The sequence below is a fragment of the Antechinus flavipes genome, chromosome 2 (assembly GCF_016432865.1).
Source record: "Antechinus flavipes isolate AdamAnt ecotype Samford, QLD, Australia chromosome 2, AdamAnt_v2, whole genome shotgun sequence".
NCBI classification, from domain to species: Eukaryota; Metazoa; Chordata; class Mammalia; order Dasyuromorphia; family Dasyuridae; genus Antechinus; species Antechinus flavipes.
In genome coordinates this window covers 319,739,629-319,759,821 of record NC_067399.1, presented here as the reverse complement: position 1 = coordinate 319,759,821, position 20,193 = coordinate 319,739,629, and the positions used below count along the sequence as shown (strand labels likewise).

The following is a 20,193-nucleotide window of genomic DNA, read 5'->3' as shown; positions in this document are numbered from 1 at the left end:
TTAAAAAAAAAAAAAAAGAACTTCTTAAGAGTCTTGCTTTTCTTATGTATCCCCAGTACTCAACAAATAGTGATGCTATGTGGCCCAGTGGATAAGAATATTGTAGTTTATTAGTAGTAGTTATAAAACTTAAATTACCTGTGTGATTTTAAGGAAGTTATATAACCTTTGGCAACCTCAATTACTTTATTTCTAAAAGGGGATAGGTTATTATAAGGATCAAATGGAATATTATTAGAATTATATGGAATTTGATTTTAAATTTTTAAATAGATTTTATCTACTTTTTGACTTTCAAGGGATTATAAAGGATTGAAATTCTTAAAAGGTATACTTGAATCAGACAACCAAGCACTTAAGGCTAATTACACATTGGACAATAACTCTATTAGCATATGTTTGGAATTGCTTTCTTTCAGTTAATGCTTGGGGTTTGGGGTTAAGAGAATTGTAGGTAAGGATTAGGGGGTGGAGTGAGAGGGGCAGAGAACTTCACTTGCAGCAGGACCAGGAGAAGGAAGGTTAGTGTTGAGCTTGTGGCAGTTTTGTCCATCTCCTTAACTTCTCTCCTTAAAGACCAAGGACTTTTACTTATTCTGACTGGCTGATACTGAGGCCTCCAGGGAGCTACTCTGGCCTTCATGAGGGATTTTAGATGATATTGATGGAATCAGACCCCTTCATTTTATAGATGAGGAAACTAAAGCCCCAAGGCAGTATATAGAGCATGGGGCTTGGAGTAAGAAAGACCAGCTTTTGAATCTAGCCAGAGATATTTATTAGTTCTGTGATTATGGGCAAATCACCTCTGGCAGTCTGTTTTCTCTTCTGTAAAATGAAGAAAATGGTATCACTACCTTTCAGGGTTATTGTGAAGATCAAATGAGATAATATATGGAAATGCTTTGTAAATCTGTAAGTACTATATAAAGGCTAGCTATTACTATTAATTACTTTATTCATAGATTTAGACTTGTAAGGAGCTTAGTTGGCATGGAATTCATTCCCTTCATTTTATAGATGAGGACACCCTGAGAAAGATTAAGTGACTTTGTCTAATGTCACACAACTGGTTTGAAGCAGGATTTTGAACCCAGGTCTTTCAGACTTTTGAGTTCAACCCTTTATTCACTTTATCCACTACTTTATATCTCCTTCAACTAACCATTCTTAAAACTCATTCATTCATTCCTTCAATATTCATCAATCTTTTTTTATAATTCATTTAAAAAATTTTTATTTAACTTTTTTGGAGTTCTAAATAGAGTGAAAAGTATACTTTAAACCGTAATTAGAGTTCATCAGTTGTCTCTGGAAGTGGACAGCAAATTGTCTTGGATCACTGTCTTCATCAGAGAAGCTAAGTCTTTCAGTTACTCATGAAATAGCCCAGGCATTAAAATTCAAGACAGCCGCAATGAGGAAGATTTAGGATTTATTTGGTACCGAGCTCGGGACTGAATGGTCAAAATTCCGTAACCTCATAACACTAAGGACAGCTTTTATATACGTTTTTCTTTGTTCGGCTATTATTACATTGGAATCTGTGATTAGCATTTTACAACAGGGTGGGAGTAGGTATTCTGTTGCATAAATAGACCACCCACCTGGAACAGATAACCTTAAGGGCATTTTTGACCCGGTCTTTTGAAATACAAAAGAGATCCCCAATCTAACTAAGCAAACTTTCTTCTGCTGGCCCGAGGCGGAAAGGACGGAATTGTCCATTTCACTCACTGTTACAATATTTATATTATTGTGTACAATGTTCTCCTGGTTCGCTTCGTCATTTCTAATTGCACAATAATAATCTATCACAATAATATATCACATGTATTTGAGTCACCCCTGAATTGATGTTTTCTGTAGATCAGCAGATCAGCAACCCTGAAGGCTTGAATTCAGGCAACTGCCCCGCTTCCTCCAACTTTGTACCCTAGGTACCCCCAACACGCCAGACTCCAAGACTGTGTTTTGAGTACAGAGGTTTTGAATGGGTAGGAAAAAAAGATCTGGCATATGATTGGATGTGGGCGATTAGAGTCCGCCCCTCCACTTCGCCACCAACCAATGATCTAGCTCCTTCGAAGGACGTCTGTAATATACTCCTCCCCGTCTCCTCCCCAGCGTGGCGTGATGTTGGAGCGGGGAGGGGGAAAACTAAAACTTCCTGTCCCGCGCTCGAACAGCTTCCGGCGGGAGCCGGAAGCCCCGCTTCTGGACAGACTCAGGGACCGGGGACTGCTGGCCGCCCAGGACAAGAAGGTGAGAGCGAGGATTATCTGTGTCCGGTCCAAGTCAGCGCCGGGTGACGACCGCGCAGCGGGGTGCAGCCTACGCGGAGGCGGAAGGTGTAGCTGCAGGTCTTTGAAGGGAAAGTGGGAGGGGAAAGGGAAGCTGCCCTCCGGAGACTTCTTTCCCGGGAGTCAGCCCCGCTCTAGGTGTGTGGGGGGGCATCTTGTCCGAGGCCTCCGGGGCTGCAGTCTTAGGCCTCGGGCCTCTTCCCCCGGAGGGCCCAGAAGCGCCCGTAAGCCCCGGGATGTCTGAGGTCTCCGATGAGGTCTCTAGGGTGACGCTGGTTTACTATGTCGGGCACACCCGGCCTCCCCCTCCCCCGAGCTGAGCTCCTTGTCCGAGGGCTCTGGAAAAAATGGAGGCCTCTGGTGGCTTTCCTCGCTTGGCAGAGGCCGCGTCCGGGCTGGACATATCATCCCACGCTGTCTTCAGCTCCCCCGTTCTTGCTGGGGGTCCACCGAGGGGAGATTCGTGCTAGAGGGAGGGTGAGCCGGCTGACTGCAGCTGCCCATCATTCCGGGAACGGGAAAGGAAGGGGCAAGGATGGCTGAAGGCTTAAATCTTTTTCCTGCATTTTGGACTAATCGCCCCTCTTCATTTAATTTTTTCGAACTCAACAGAACCAAAGTGAGTTTTGTTCCTCCTCAAACAAGGAAAAAAGAGAGATACTTTTTAATTTTTGTTAAAAACAAAAAAGTTCCTTATAGGTTCCAACACACTAAAAATATCTGCCTATCTTTATCAATTTCTTGTTCCGAGACTGGAAGCTAATCTTGGACAGTTTTAAATTGAGAATGCTTGAAGTTGAACATTTTGGTCCTTATTTTTGATAAAGTGGTTTCTCAAAATTCGTATGAATAGCCTCGTTGATTCAGTGGCCCCTGCCTTGGATAAGTTCTCCCTCTGTGACTTAACTGGGTGGCAAGTCACTTAATCAATCTGAGCTTGTTTCCTCAGCTGTTAAAATGATGGGGCTGGTGACCTTGAAGGTCCCTTTGTGTTCTGAAAGTTATGATCCTATGAATGTCTGTCTGTGTTGTGTTTATTTATGTCCTAAATACAGAAAATAAAAAATAATTTATTCAGTTTTAAAATAGGGACATTTGTTTTGTGATTGAGAGAGACCATTCTATTGCTATTGTGTTGTATAAAGGAAGGTCAGTGTTCTAGGATTCAGAAGAAATGTTAGTACTACCTTTACTTCTAAACGGCTAGCTGACATTTGGTAAACAACTGCTTAATCATTTTTTTGTCTTAAATTTTTAAATTAGTAAAATGCAGGGGATTGATTAACCTCCCAACTTGAATTAGTCTATGCTGGTCTGGACAGGGTAGGTCCTTTGCTATTCTGAAATTCATTGGTTCTAACATGATAGTATCAAGTATTCTATAATTATCAGTAGAATTTGTTGGATCTTTTAAAGCACTACTCCAATCAAATATTTGGAAATTATCAGTTTTCTTTATGAATCATATTTCTTGCTTTTGAAAATGTTTTATCTGTAAGATGCACTATCATCAGTAGGATTTGTCTGTTAATCTGTTAAAATACTGTTGACATTATTTCCTATGGCCCAAGCTACTGGTATATCATTCAGATTTTATTTATATTAATAATTTAAGCAAGTACATTGCTGTATTTTAATGGGTGACTATTAAGCAAGTATTTAAAATATATTTTTTTTATGTTGTGGACCATTGCTGCCTTATTTATTAGTTCCTATTATGTGCTAGGCAGGCACTGTGGATACAAAATTGAGGCTGTTCCTGTCCTCAAGAAATTTGTATTCTCTTGGTGAGGTACAATATTCTTAACACAAATAAATACAATATACTTTCAAAATAAACATGCACAATGATTGGTGGAACATTAACAATTATAGTAATTAGAAAAGACTTGTTGAAGGGAGATAGCATTTGAATTGAATCTTGAAGAGAGCAATGAAATTCAAATTAGAGACAAAGGAGAATGTCCCATAGCCAAGAACCAATATCTGCATGGAGGCCCCAAAATTTGAGCATATATATGCTCAAAGATAGTAGACCTGTTTGGCAGGAATGGAAACCAAGAGGAGGTAAAGTATCAACTTAGAAAGAGACTGGAACTGGGAGAAAATAACAAATAGAGCTCCTGAAACTTCTTGAGCAGAAGAATGATTTGCTTTTTAGGTTAGCCTACATTTTAGGAATATTCACTTGACAACTGTTGGGAAAATAAAGAAGCAAAAGATTAGATACAAGAAGACCAATTAAAAATCCAAAATCATGCACAAATGTGATGATCACAGTGGAGACATAAGGTAGTTGTGATGTAAGGTGGGGATAAGAGCAAGAATAAAGAAAATATTAAAGGATAAAATCAAGATCTGGCAACTGGTTGGATATGAGGAGAGGAGTGTGTGTGTGAGTGGAATTTATCTTATAAACTTAGGTCTTTCTGTAAACAGAAATAAGGAAATTAATAAGAGAAATGGGTTTACAAGGAAATAATGAGCTCTGTTTTGGATGTGTTGAGTTTATCATGTCTTTTGACATCTAATGTTTACAACTGGAGAAAGAGAGATGAAGGTTGTATCTAGATTTGAAAGTCATTGCTATAGGGAAGATAGTTGAATTGAAAGCTGTTGAGATTATAGAGAGTGCAAAGATAGAAAAGGAGAAGACCCAGGACAGTCCACAAGTACATCCACAAAAAGGTAAGATATATATAATTCTGCGAAGACCACTCTAGAAAAATCCACTGGACAGTTAGAAAGAGATACATACTTTGCAATAGAGGAGACTAGTGAATAATCTTAAATGCCATGGAGACATCAAGTAAGGTGATTACTGAGGAAAAAGCCTTTGAGTTTGGCAATTAAATGAAGATTGGTAAATTTTGGAGAAAGTTAATAATTGACATTTCAGTTCAGCAACCAGGCCAAAAGTAAAATTACAGGGGATTGAGAAATGAGGGAGATAGAGGAAGTAGAGACAATAAGTAACAAATTTATTTTCTGCGATTTTGAATGTGAAAGGCATAGTAGCTTGAGAGAATGATAGTGAAGGATAGTCAAGTATTTTCATTGTTTTATAGATGGGAATATAGATTCAAAAGCTACATTGCTAGGGAAATACAGTCTCAATCCAGAGGCAGTGCTTTCCAAGAGATTATTCCCTGGGTGCATTCATTGCAAAGTTTTGTAGAATCTGAAATTTTGTTTCAATATTTAAATTCCATTGAATAACAGTAACGTTAGGAATCTAGTGTGCTTAATGCTTAAAAAAAAAAATGATACTATGCAGATAATGGACCAAATAGTTTTTTTTTTCCTTTATGTGAATGAAACAAAAACAAATTAAGAATATGCACAGCTATTGGGGTACTTTCAGCTAGTATTTTGGTCTTATATCCCTGTCAGTATTGATATAATTATTGACTCTTGACCATGCTTTTTTTTTTCTTTTAATTTTTTATTAAATGCTTTTTATTTATTTTTATTATAGCTTTTAATTTGCAAGTTATATGCATGGGTAATTTTACAGCATTGATGACTGCCAAACCTTTTGTTCCAATTTTTCCCCTCCTTCCCCCATCCCCTCCCCCAATGGCAGGTTGACCAATACATGTTAAATATGTTAAAGTATAAATTTAATACAATATAAGTATACATGTCCTAACAGTTATTTTGCTGTTCAAAAAGAATCGGACTTTGAAATAGTGTATGATTAACCTGTGAAGGAAATAAAAAATGCAGGCAGACAAAAATATAGGGATTAGGAATTCTATGTAATGGTTCATAGTCATCTCCCAGAGTGCTTTCAATGGATGTAGCTGGTTCAATTCATTACTGCTTTATTAGAACTGATTTGGTTCATCTCATTGCTGGAGATGGCCACGTCCATCAGAATTGATCATCATATAGTATTGTTGTTGAAGTATATAATGATCTCTTGATCCTGCTCATTTTACTCAGCATCAGTTCATGCAAGTCTCTCCAAGCCTTTCTGTTGACCATGCTTCTAATGTCTTTATAGCTATTGTGGGCTTTTGGGGCGGACATAAAGATTAGAAAGTAGGACAGGGATTGGAATTGGGCTTTAGGAGGTAAGAGTTACTACCGTGTCAGCAATCTATAAAAACAGTTTTTGATAAACTAAGTAGTAGTTGAAAAACAGCTATATTTTGGGAATAGAAAGTGAAGAAGGAAGAAGAATGTCATAAGATCAAAATCTCCTTGTTATGATTGTATATAAAGCTGATTTTTATGTCTGGTTTAGATTCATTAATAAGTAAAGATTTTGGTATTTCCTAAATCAAACAATAAGATCAAACAAAAAACAACATTGTTGTATTGTTGTATCAGAGAAAAGGGGAGAATCTGGAGAGTTGGAATCGTACTGACTAAGGGTAACTATAGTTGATTATGCCTGCCTCCATAGGTGTCATAGTGAAATGGCTGACATGGCCTTCAGTTATCTGATCAGAAGCTATGTAGCCTTTAATTTTTCTCAAGCTCTTTCTCATTGTATTTAAATGTCTTCATAGATGTAGGGAAAACTAAATTAAGTTGATTTTTGTGAAGTTGGGGTTAAGTAATCCAGTAGGTTCTATTTATGCTGTTTTTATTCTTTAATATTCAGTTCAGCATTTTTAAGCACCTACTTTGTAGCAGTATTATAAAGACAAAAAAGGAAATAAGCCCTAACCTCAAAGAACTTAGGTTTTACTGAAAATAGGAAATAGGAAGAGAAAATTGACAACTTTGGGATCTGAAAAGTTATAAAACAAAAAGTATTTTGAACTCTTTCTGTCTGACACAATGTCAAGTGCTAGTAGTTGGAATAAGACAGGAAAAATAAATAGAATGATAAAATGGGTCAGATCGTCATTATTTGCAGATGATTTGATAGAAAACACAACTGTCTCAACCAAAAGTTAATTGAAAATGTATTCAGTAAAGTTGCAGGCTTAAAGAGATATATTAATGTTATATTTTGGATCTGTGATCTCATTTGTTGTGAATGTTCTCTGCAGTGATGCAGATTAAGCCCATAGATACCTGCTTTTCCTGTTTTACCATGAAAAAATCCTTTCAGTAAAGTTTTAGATAATTTTTTAAAATCTCATTAAATAGCCATTAAATATTTGGGAATTGTTATACACAGTCAACCCATACAGACAATCTCAAATTCAGTGTAGTTTTAAAGCTTATTAACTTCAAAACTTCAATTAATAATCATGAAAATAATAATTATTTATTGTTAATTTGAAAAAAAAATTCATTTTTACTCTGTTAACTTGGCCCACCAATAAACATAGAAATTGAGACTTTTGGGATACTGTAATACATGATTTTGAATGGGATAAAACTTGTGAAACTGAAATGATAGATAATTGAAGAAAATTAATGAAAGGGACATTTTGGCTGTGCAAAATTAGTGAAATAATGATAATGTTCCCCAAATTAATTTGAATATTTAAATTTGTTTTGATTATTTAAATTGAGCAGAATGAAACTAAACAGAATAACAGTGATTTCTTCATAGAATTGAATAAAATACTTAATATAGTTTATACAGAAAAACTTAATAGGTAAGATTTTGAAGGGGTTAATGGGAAGTACAAAAAGCTGGTGAATAGACACTTGTACTTCTAAAAATAAGGGCTTGGTTAACTATATTGTATGTTATCATAATGGGAAGCTATCATGTAACTTAGGTAAATATGAAGATTATAAAGAAATTTAGGAAGACCTTATGAAATCATGCAAAGGGTTTTTTTTTTTTTTTTTAACTGTTTTGCCCAAAAGTACTAGGAACAGAATATACATTGTGACCAAAAAAGAGACAAAAAAGAATATAGAGATAGAGGAAAGATGGGAACTTAAAGAGGAATAACTGGCAAGTTAGAAATAATTTGTTAATAATTTAAATATAAATCCTCTTCAAACAAGTTTATCATGGTTTATTGAGTAACATTAAATTGGCAGTTTAAAAAAATCATTACCAATGGACTTAGTTTATAGATGCAAATTATACTTTATATTATTTAAAAAGCTGAATTTGTCAACTTTTAGGATACATTGTGACTGTTCCAGAGAACCCTCTTAAGCACTGGCTGTTCCTTCCCAATATTCCAGTTTTCACTAGATGAAGAAAGAGGTCTGTTCTAGAAGCTAAAAAAAAATCAGTTTCCATTAAAACCTAATAAACAGAAAGGGTGGGAAATACTTATTAAATATTTTTAGTCTTAATTCCTGATTTCTTCTAGGTTTGGGATTCATTTCCTTGATTTGTTTAGAAGTAGGCATGTAGCCATGTTAAAAAAAAAACTTAGAGATTCAAGATTAATCTCTAGAAAAGCATAACTGACTATTGATGCCAAATAGAGATATGTCCAGCTGTACAGATAGATCCAGGAGCAGACCTTATTTTAATGGTACCTGATGAAGGAAATATTCAGGCAGTATGCCAGGTGATACAAGGGTAGGAAGTATGTTTAAGGAAAAAGAGAACAAGGTAAGTTAGACAAAGCAGCTGAAAGGCAGGTTCCTAAGATGGATTTGGATAATTTTTTTTTACAGAATCATTGCATGTAAGGTTAGAGATGCAGGAAGAATCTGAAAAGAGAGTCAGGGTATTTTGAAAGGTGAACTTGGGGGCTTGTGATTAATTTTGTGTGAGAAAAAATTTAAAATGTTTTCATAAACATTTTCTAAATTATTATTTCTGTAGGGTGAAAAATAAAAATTTAAATAAAACAAATATTTGTTGAGGATTTATATATACTGAACTTGCTGCTTTTTAGGTAATTTTTTTTTCATCCTGCTGGTAATAGCCATTCAAACTAGTATGGACTCACAGACTCGGTCTCTGAAAGAATTTAGCCGGTAAGAAAGTAACAACTTAAATATAAATTGAAGATGTCACACATAACATTGGCAGTGATCATTGTTCACTACTATCCCTTCATCATCATAACAGTGGTAAATGTGGGGGGGACTAATGAAAATTTGACCTTATAATACGTTTTGGGGATGATATTTCAAAAACTTATTTGCATTGTTGATTCGGTTGAGAACTTTTGATTTTGAGTCTTTGTTATTTACCAGGCATTCTGAGCTGATTATATTTTCTTTTCTGTTTTAGGTTAAATTGGTTTAACTGCCCAGAACAACTTAATTACAAGAAGATCATTGTACTCTTTTGGAAAATATGAGAATAACAGAAGGTGGTTATTGACTCTTAGTTGAGCTTTGTAACTCCCCTTAACAGTTACAGGATTTGGAAGCTGAATCAATGTTATCAGATGAGTTAGAGTCCAAACCGGAGGTAAGCCTAATCAGCTGAGTTTATCTTCTTTCCATGGGCCATGGCTTATAATTATTGTTTATTCTTTTATCAAAAGAGGTTCTCCTTAGGAATTTTAAATTAGTGCTTTATCCTGTCTCCTCAAAGTATGTTTAAATTAACTGGAAATTACTATAGATAATTTACAATATGATGAAATTTACATGGTTGAGAAGTAATCATGATGCCAGAAACATCATATTTCTTTCCTCTTTCCCCCCTCCCCATACAGTTGGGGTTAAATGACTTGCCCAGGGTCACACAACTAGGAAGTATTAAAGTGTCTGAGGCCAGATTTGAACTGGGGTCTTCCTGACTTCAGGGCTGGTGCTCTAACCACTGCACCAACTGGTTGCCTCATACCATATCTTTTTTATGTATTTCTAAAATATTTCAAATAATACAGAAATATAAACCATTTTTGTTTGTTTTTTATTGATGGACATGGACCTGTTGATGCTACTCTTGTTTAGGAATCATGGAATTTTAGATTTGGGAGAGGCCATCATCCCTTCTCCATACCTAACAAAAATCTTTTCTATAATATATCAGCCTTGTCTTGAAGACTGCAAATATGGGAAAAACCATTATTTCTTAGGGCAGCCCATTGCACTTTTTTGTGTGTGTGGTGAAAACTGTTTTCAAAGCTATCCTGCTTTTCTATGCCTCCTTCTAAGTTATTCTCTGCTGTGCACTTTTATTTCCATACTCTCCTCAACCTAGAGAAAACAAGAGTTAAGTTTTTGTTCATGCTCGTGCAGAAAGAAAGACAGGCAGACACACACACACACACACACACACACACACACACACACACGAAACACCATGCTATACATACTTGTTTTAATCTGTTCTTTCTTTGGGAAGATAGCATCTTTCTTCATTGATCCTTTATAGTCAGTTTGAATGTTTATGATATTCAAAATGAATTAGTCATTCAAGTTGTTCTTAGGACATTATTTCTGTAACAGTATATGTAGTTTTTTTGCTATTGCTTTTTTCACTTTTCATTGTTTCTTGTCTTTTCTAGGTTTTTCTAAAATCAGCCAACTCATCATTTCTTATAAGCAGAGTAGTATTCCATTACAATCATAATTCACAACTTGTTTAGCCATTTCCCAGTTGAAGAACATCTATCATTTTAGCCAATCTGATAGGTGTGAGATGATATCTCAAAGTTGTTTTAATTTGCTTTTCTCTAATTAATAATGGCTTAGAGCATGATTATATAATTTTCACATGATTATATAATTTTGATTGTTTTTATTAGTTTCTTTGAAATCCTTAACTTGAATGTTTTCATCAAAAAAAAATGCCTGTTCATATTCTTTGGTCATTTATCAATTTCATTCATATTATAAATTTGACAAAGTTCTTTTTGTATTTGAGAAATAAAACCTCTATCTGAGCTACTGTCTATGAAAAATTTCCCCCAATTTTCTGCTTTGCTTCTAACCATGGCTACATTGGTTTTATTTGCACAAACCCCTTTTAATTTAGTATAATTGAAATGATCCATTTTATACCTCACAATGCTCTCTTTCTTTTATTTATCCATAATTGTTCCTTACCTATGAATCTGATAGGTCATGTTCTAATTTTATCTTAATATCTGCCTTCATGATGCAGGGCATACATGATACATTTTGACTATGTCTTACTATAGGTTGAAAGATATTGTTCTTTGCTCAATTTCTACTTTCCAGTTTTCTCAGTAATTTTTGCCAAATAGTGAATTCTAACCAGAATAAGTCTAATCAATCTTCTGCATTACTGCTCTTCAGGTACTTAAGAAAAGTATATTAAATTCAGCTTCAGTCTTCTTTTTTTTCCTAGTTAACATTTCTCTTTTGTTAACATTCTCAGTTAATTCAGTTCATTTTTTTATATGGCGTGATCTTAAGGCCTTTTACCATCTTGGTTTTTTTCCTTAAATGCTTGCTCTTTTTTAATCAGTGCTTAAATTAATCTGTGTAGTAATCTTCTACATATGCAGATTCTTGCCTATTATGTGCAATGTTCATCCCAATCCACCTGTAAGTTTGCAGTAAAGGATTCACACATCCTGCTTAAGCCTGGGAAGAGGGATAAAAGAGTGAAATGGGGTACTGGGGGTAGGGATGACGAATGGCTTTCTCACCATTCTTGATGTCATGAGGATACACCAGTGAAGTAAATAACGGGCTATCTAGGGGTTATCCCATACTCTCACCACATCAGTGGAATTAGTTGCCAAATCTTGCTTTTTCTATCTCTAATAGAAACTACATCACTTAGGTTAAGGTATAATTAGATAATACCTTCTTGGGCACAGAAAAGCAGGATGCGTTATGATTAGCTAATGAAAGATCATTTTAAAAATGAAAATATGTAGTATAACTTGTTTTATTCATTATTAATATTTCATGCTTCCATGCCAGAAGACTTATAATGTTTGGTTGTGGTGGGTGGTGGTGGTGGTGGTGGTGGTGGTGGTAAAGATGATAGTGATGGTGTGTGTGTGTGTGTGTGTGTGTGTTTTAAAGTAAACTCCTTATGTATTTTTGTTCAGGTAGATGTAGTATACTCCAATGACTATATTCCTTCTGTTTCTGCCTTTACTGGTCTTCACTCAAATGCATCTGTTATGCTTCTTTCTCTCTCTAGTTAGTCATTTTCACTGCATTAACAGTTTTCCTCAATATATAATTTTATTGAAGAAAATAGAACCAATGCCATATACTAAATGAAAACATTTCAAAGTACACAAATGCATTAAGTTGTGCCTAATAAACAGATAACGAACCATACTTTCTGCCGAATAGAAAGGAAAAAACGATTCATTGTTGAGATGGGAAGATAATATTCCTCCTATAATGTTTAAAATATTTTACTAATGCACATGCCCTCCCCCCCTCCCCACACAGAGGCATATGTATACACACATGCGTAGTTGTATGTATGTGTAAATGTTATACCATTTCACCTATTTTTAACCTATCCATTTTCTAAAGTCTGCCTTTTGCTTATCCTATTTCTAAAGTCTGCTAAATCCATAGTCTTATTTTAGTCTCATTTTATGTCTCAATGATAATTGAGTTTAAATTTTCTTGCCTTACTCATCTTGCTTGTAACGTCTACTTTTGTGTAAACATCTAAAGACCTTGGGTTTTATTATTGGTTTCTTTCTTAGATTTTGTGTTTTGTGAACTTATTGGTATTTATATTATCTTTTATAATTATTATTTTAGCTGTGCCTCTGTTTTAAAAACTATTTTTCTCATTCTCATTATATATCTCTTCTCCCAACCTGTGAAGGATCCTCCAGATAAAATCAAATAAAGTCAGTCAGTAATCATCAAACTTGACAATAGGCCACATTCCACATATGTACACAGTGCTAACCCTCTTTACAGAAAACAGAGAAGTGAACTTCATCTTTGCTCTAGGACCAAGATTGATCATTGTATTTAAAGAGTTTAGCTGCTTTTGTTTTTGAATATGTTTTCCTAGCCATTCTATACACTTTCCTACCAGCTCTACTTTCTTTGCTCTGAATTAGTTCATGCAATTCTTGCCACTTTTATCTGATTTCCTTACTTTTGTTTATTATGGTACAATAATTTTATATTTATAATATCATAATTCAGCCACTTCCCAAAATATGTATCTACTTTATTTTTACTTTTTTCCTATCATAAAATTTTTTTCTACTGCCATTTTTTTTTTAATTATAGCTTTTTATTTACAAGATATATGCATGGGTAATTTTTCAGCATTGACCCTTGCAAAATCTTTTGTTCCAATTTTTCCCTCTTTCCCCCTACCCCCTTCCCCCAGATGGCAGGTAGACAATACATGTTAAATATGTTAAAGTAAATGTTAAATACAATATATCTACTGCCATTCTTTATACATTATAGCGATTTAACATAGACATTTTTCTCTCTCCTTTTCTCCCCCTCTCCCTCCCCCCTACATTTCTTTTTAGTTGAATAGATTTTTAAACACTGTAAGTACATTTTTTCCACCCCTTGTTAAGTATATGCTGAATCATATCAGGAGCACATATATAGTAGTCTAGAAATCCATATCTCATCTTTTTAACCAGTATTATGCTTTCTAGTAGGTTTTTAATCTTCCAAATCCCTTGCCTTTGATCAGTAGCAGTAATGAAAACATGTCCTCTGTCCTAAGATGTTCAGTTTTTTTTAAACAAGACTTAATTAACTTAAGCAGTACTTTTTAGATTCCTTTGTACTCATTTTTGTTATCAGAAGTATGTAGTAATCACACAGTTTAATAAGTCTTGGAGTTCTCTCTTTCATTAGAATAATACATTTGTTTTATTAGACTGACTTGCCATTTTTTAGGTTTAATTTGCCAGTTTGCAGAGTGAGATAAAACCTTGAGATTGTTTTGAAAGGCATTATCTTAGTCTGTACTTTTATGCATAGCATATAGATACTTGGTTATGACAAAAATACAAACCTCTCATGCTCAGAGAAAGACACTGGATACAGGAAAGCTTCCTGAATATGAGATTCTCTGGCCTTGTCTTATCTTGCTAGTAGCTTCTTCAACTCCATAATTGCTTTTTTCCCTCTAGCCCTTTATTTACAGCTTGACAATCATATCAATTCCTTTCCTTTCTCCAGTTAACTTCTTATTTTGTTTCATCAGAATTCTCTGTTCTTTTTTTTTTTTTTAAGCTCAAATTCTTCTTGATATCTTTATCTGCTTCTTCATTTCTTCCCAAATTTCTTTTCCCTAAATTCATTTTCTGGTCTACTTCATAATTCCAAAGTCTTTTAAATCAATACAATTCCATCTTGATTTCAAAACATCTTTTCCCCCATAGGAAAAAGAAAGAGAAAGAAAGCAATGGCTAAAATATTTTTCCATATTTAATTATTTTATCTAACTTTTTTTCATTATTATGAGAGCAGACCTCTTTTACCCACTTTTTGAATATTGTGTCAAAATTTTGTGTGCATTATCTCTTCCAGGTATAGTTAGTGAGATAAACTATTAAGCCTTTAATGATGATACCCTCACTTTTGGGGACATACAGAGATTCATAGCATCCCTTCATTTGATTTCCCTCTCTATCTTCTTCCCCTTACAGCTGCTGGTCCAGTTTGTTCAGAACACGTCAATACCACTGGGACAGGGTCTGGTGGAATCTGAAACTAAAGATATCACTTGTCTGTCCCTGCTACCTGTTACTGAGACCTCAGAATGCAGCCGGCTCGTGTTACCAGGTAACATTTACAATCACAAATAAATGAACAAAATGGCAATAGGATGATAGAATCAACCAATCTGTAAACATATCTTCAATACTTACTATTTATGCTTAGTGAGTGCTTAGCGTTTAGCATTGAAAGGGACTTAAAGTATTCTAAAATGCTTATGAACTGAATGGGTATAGTGAGAAAGTCTATCTCTATGGTAACTGATGGATGAATATGGAAAGATGAAGAAGCAATTTTGGACCTTTTTAAGGCTGGACTTGATTTCTAGATCTCCTGTTACCATGGCATCTAATGCTTTGATCATGATATTTTTGGCATAGTCTTATCCAGCAGTGCAGAAATGTACCTTATTGTTTTTGCATTTTATATGTAACATTAAATATTGCCATATGATGCAGAATCTGTCTGGAAGTCTCTAGTTTTTTCTAGATACCATCTCATTTGCTCTTGGACTCCTGCCTGTGACACTTGTGGGGGAAGAAGGAAGATAAAAAGACCAGAGAGAGAAGCATTTGGCGACTTCAGTCTGTTTCATGTTTGACACAGGAAGTATCCTAGCCAGATGTTGCCCTTGGAATAATAGAATGTTAAGAGTAGTAAGAGCACTTAGAGAAAATATGTTCAAGAGATTCCTAGCCTTTTGAAGCACAAGAACTTCTTTTTAACATTAATCAAATTTAAATGATAGTAGTTTTGCCATTACTATCTGTTGACTGAGAAAATATATTACAAGAAAAAGATAGCATGAAATTCAGTAATGCTTTTAAATAAATTTGTAGCTTATTAATCACATCTGCATACTTTTAAAAAATAGTATTATATAGTGTGAGGGATGTAGAAGACCCTTACCCAAAATGACTATGCAGAGATCACTCAAGTAGAAAACAGAAAAGTTGTTTATTAAAAACCTCTGGAGGATGAGCTGTCCCATCACGAGATAAGAAAGAGAAAGCTCTTGGTAGGAGGGCTAAAGAATTATTAAAGATATACAGCTTTTATAGGTTCTGTTATAAAGGATTACATCATAAGTTGGGGAGCATTGAGAAATAAGTGCCCTCTCCCCTAATTGAATGTTAAACATTGGTGCCAAATAGTCTAAATATTGACAACATTGAACAGGGATAAATGTCATCATTTCTGGTTAAGTAAATATATCTAAAGTTTTAAATAAATATTGGCTTGCACACACTGTACTTTATGTAGGTTACAGAGACAGAAATAATAAAAAATACAGAAAAAGAATTCATACATTCCTGTAAGTTCTTCACCTTATCTCTCTATTCCACACAATAGGACATTTATTTGATCTATAGAAGATATATTTGTTTACTTATTATACTAAGCTTAAGTACTAAGAATACAAAGGAAGGTAAAAATAATACTTTTCCTCAGGAAGCTCATTTTTAATGAACTTAATGTACACTCAAATGACTATACATACTAGACATATAGATAAAAAGAATATGTATGTAATAAGTGGAAGGTCATTTCAGAGGGAAGATCTTATTGGGAGGGAACTGGGAAATGACTTTTGCAGAAGTTGGGATTTGAGCTAAGTCTTGAAGAAGCCCAGGGAGGCCAGAAAGGATGAAGAGTGAAGAAAATGTTAAACACATTGGGATACAGTTAGTGAAAAGGTATAGAGTAGTTAGGTTGTTATATTTAAGGAACAACAAGTAGGCCAGTGTATGGAGGTAAGGTATAAGAAGACTAGAAAGGTAAGATGGACTAAATGGTAAAGGGCTATTACATACTTAACAAAACATTTTATATTTTATCCTGGAAGTCATAGAAATCTATTAGAGTTTAAGTAGAAAGTGACATGGTCATACTTACACTTTAGGAAAAGTGAGTTTGGCAGCTAAATGGGGAGAGCCTAAACATAGGGATATGGTGAGCTAGAACGTTATTACAGTAGCCTAAATTTTAGGTGATAAGTACACCAGGATGGTGACTGTGGATGGAGAATAAGTGATAAGAATAAGGGCTTTAGAACAAGTTGGATTCTGGGGTGAATGTGAGGGAGGCATTAAAGATGATGTTAAGATTATGAACTTGGGTAAGTGAAAGAAAGCTGGTATTCTTGACAATAATCGGCAAGTTGGGAAGAGACCTGGTACATATTTTCTTTTGAGTCAAAGTTGAAAATGACAATGAATATTATCTTTTGTTGTTTTTGTGATAAATGGACAATATGAGCTGATTGTCAAACTCGACCTTTGTGACTATATTTAGAACAAAGGAAGTAATAGTTTCATTTTACTCTGGTCAGAACACATTTGAGGTATTTTATTCATCCTCACTTATATTGAGGATACTATTTTTAAGAGGGCATTGTCAAACTGAGTGAGTTAGAGGATGACCAAAGTTAAAGGTCATGAATCCATGTCATGTGATTAAAAAGGATTTGAGGTGTTTTGTTATGGAAAAGGTTCCTGGTAACTCTTCAAAAAGCTTAATTTTGCAGTATAGAATGTGGATTAGATTTATTTTTTGTAACTTTGGGAACAATGAGTAGCAGTCTCAAGAAAAACAAGAGTTAGCCTAGTGTAACAAATTTGAGCTTTTTAGACATGGAAAAGAATACTGATGATAAAACTCCAAGCCAGTACATGTATTCACACAGATTGGATGACTACTAAGAGATACCATGGAAGATGTTTTTCTGTTAAATAGGGGGGAGGGAGGAAACTAACTTTTAAGTCCTAGCTCAACTGAATCTGTGAATTTTGTATTTTTTGATACTTAAAGTACATGCTATGAATGTTAAATCTGATTAGGTTCATAATAAAAGCTATTAGTTAATATAAATTTATTATTTTATATAGGACACTTGTGTATTTAACTTTTTTTTTTAATGATATTATTTTCCCTCTTTGGAAGTGATTTGCAAGAATATAAGAAAAGGGACAAAATTCTGTTTGGAACTTTTAGCAGCAAGGTGAATATGTAGAACCAGTGCTAGAAAAAACTTCCCTGTTTAGCCCCAATGACAGGCAGCTAGTAGATAGAGTGCTGGGCTTGGAATATGGGAAGATCAAGTGAAAGAATACTTCCTCATCTCTTTACACACACACACACACACACACATACTTTCCCATTTTCTTTTTCTTTCTTTTCTTTCTCTCCCCTCCTCCCCCAACTTTTAAATTTCAACTGGTCAGGGGGTAGTTACATTTTTCAAGACACATAGAATCTTCAAATATGAAAATTACCAAGCATTACTAAATATTGATTGTATTTTGAAACGTAAGGATCATTGTCCTAAGCTTTTGTTTTGATTCTTATAGGTATTCCATTTTCTCCTTTTAGAAGAGGAAAACATTCTTTTCCCATTTTATAAAAATAAACCATGAGAATTTCATATATTCTGTGACAAGCGACTGTTGTGAAAATCCATCTCCTGTCCCAAAAAGATGCTTCAAGAGCAATGGCTTATATAGCTTTTATTTACTTGAATAGGTTAACAGGATACCTCGATTTCATAAACTTCTGTTTATTTCCTAAGCTATTGCTGCCCTTTTTGGTTATCATCTAGCAGAAATTTTTTTCTTGCCTTTAAAAACCCTGCTGAAATTTTTTGGGGACATGAGCCTTTTTGGGAAATGCTCTGTTAACGATTTGATGCTTATTGTATTGAATGTATTTTTGGGGGAAAGAACGTCATTTAATTTGGCTGTATTCTATAATTTAACTTCAATTGACTATATAATAATCACAACATGTTCTGTCCTGCTGTTTAGTCTACTCTGTAACCATTCATGTTTTGGAGCATCTTTTTCTTTCTGGGCCAGTTTTCTCATTTTATAAAATAGAGATGATTCCTATTCTTTGCCTCCTCCAGAGAAGTAATTAGAGGCTATAAAATAAGAATTGAGTATATTATAGTCCTGAGCTCCTCGGAAATAGATACTATGTAAAGTGGTAGTATTTTTTCTTTACTAGATGATACTCCAAACCCTACCAGCTCCTGTAAGGAAGTTCCTTCCTCTGCTGTGTTGAGAAGCCTTCAAGTGAACCTAGGCCCTGACGGAGAGGAAACAAGGGCACACACTGTACAGAAGTCCCCTGACCTTTTGTCAACTCCAGAGTCTCCTAGCTTGTTGCAAGACCTTCAACCAAGTGACAGTACTTCTTTTATCCTTCTTAATCTAACAAGAGCAGGTATCCTTTACCTTGTCCTAGACTCTGCTTTTAAGAAAAACAAAATACTTTATGGATTATAAATATGTCAGATGCCACAGTAAAATAAAATTTTATTTCTGTTTTGTATCTAAGAAATTATAATTAATTTATGGCCATTGAGTTAGGTTTTAATCTTAGACTCAACACTAATTTTTGTGTGAATTTGGTAAAACGGTTAATAACTTTTAAAATAATAACAGTAGAGATTTCAAGAGTATTTTAGCCTGTCTGCCCATTTCTAGGCAAAACTCATAATTCACCCTAAATCTACAGAAAAATTCTGCAGTCTCCCTCATCATCTCTATGTCCTTTGTTAGAAATTTCATTTGAAGCACTCAAGCTTTTTTAAAGACACAATATCTTTATTACCTAAACAAGAGAAATTTGCCTTGATATAAAGAAGATAAGTTTCTATTTGACCCCACATTGCTTCTAATACTTTTGTCTTTTTCAGGCCTGGGCTCTTCAGCTGAGCACTTAGTATTTGTCCAGGATGAAGCAGAGGATTCTGGGAATGATTTTCTCTCTAGTGACAGTGCTGACAGCAGTATGCCATGGTTCATTCGGGTTCAGGAGTTGGCTCATGATAGTCTGATTGCTGCTACTCGGGCACAGTTGGCAAAGAGTGCCAAAGCCAGTAGCAATGGTGAGAATTTTTTGTTTACTGCTCCAATTAACTTAGTTAAACCTTACTCTAACTTAATAGAGTATCTTACCAATTAAGTAGTTCTTCTTGTTAGATACTATGTATAAGAACTATTTGTGGGTTCAGTCTCTTATTAAGATAGTTGTTAATGGGATGACTTGGTAAATATAAATATCTCTGTGAAGAAGAAATGCCACATATAAATGTTTTACTTTTTTATATATATAATCTTAGTGTTTTCATTGCAGCTGCAGAATTAAATGCCTAAAGGCTCTGTTCTCATATTCTACATTGTTATTAGTTGTAGAAAATTGGGTTATGTACTGAAGTATTTTGGTAGAGTAGTATTTGTGAATTCAGAATGTGGGCTAAAGGGAGAATAATAGTTGTTGGCTATCAAATTCAGACTGTATACTCTTCCAGAATGGGAAATGATGAAAGCATTGCAACCTTTTGAGGATAGGTGAGAAATAAAATATAAGGAATTTAGTAGAATGA

General features: G+C 34.6%; 1 protein-coding gene across 6 annotated transcripts in view; it reads left to right on the top strand.

The window, feature by feature from the left end:
• The first annotated feature begins 2,166 nt into the window (after positions 1-2,166).
• Positions 2,167-20,193, top strand: part of ZNF410 (zinc finger protein 410) — a 34,607-nt gene continuing 16,580 nt past the window's right edge. For 3 of the 6 annotated variants that reach the window (XM_051977622.1, XM_051977619.1, XM_051977624.1), the window contains exons 1-5: positions 2,167-2,265; positions 9,427-9,609; positions 14,735-14,870; positions 18,810-19,028; positions 19,504-19,695. In XM_051977622.1, coding sequence (XP_051833582.1) covers positions 9,577-9,609; positions 14,735-14,870; positions 18,810-19,028; positions 19,504-19,695 — 580 coding nt within the window. In that variant the 5' untranslated portion in view covers positions 2,167-2,265; positions 9,427-9,576. Of the gene's footprint in view, positions 2,364-2,808; positions 2,923-9,426; positions 9,610-14,734; positions 14,871-18,792; positions 19,029-19,503; positions 19,696-20,193 lie in introns of those variants that run through there. The other 3 variants (XM_051977620.1, XM_051977621.1, XM_051977623.1) reach the window with 3 other exon arrangements.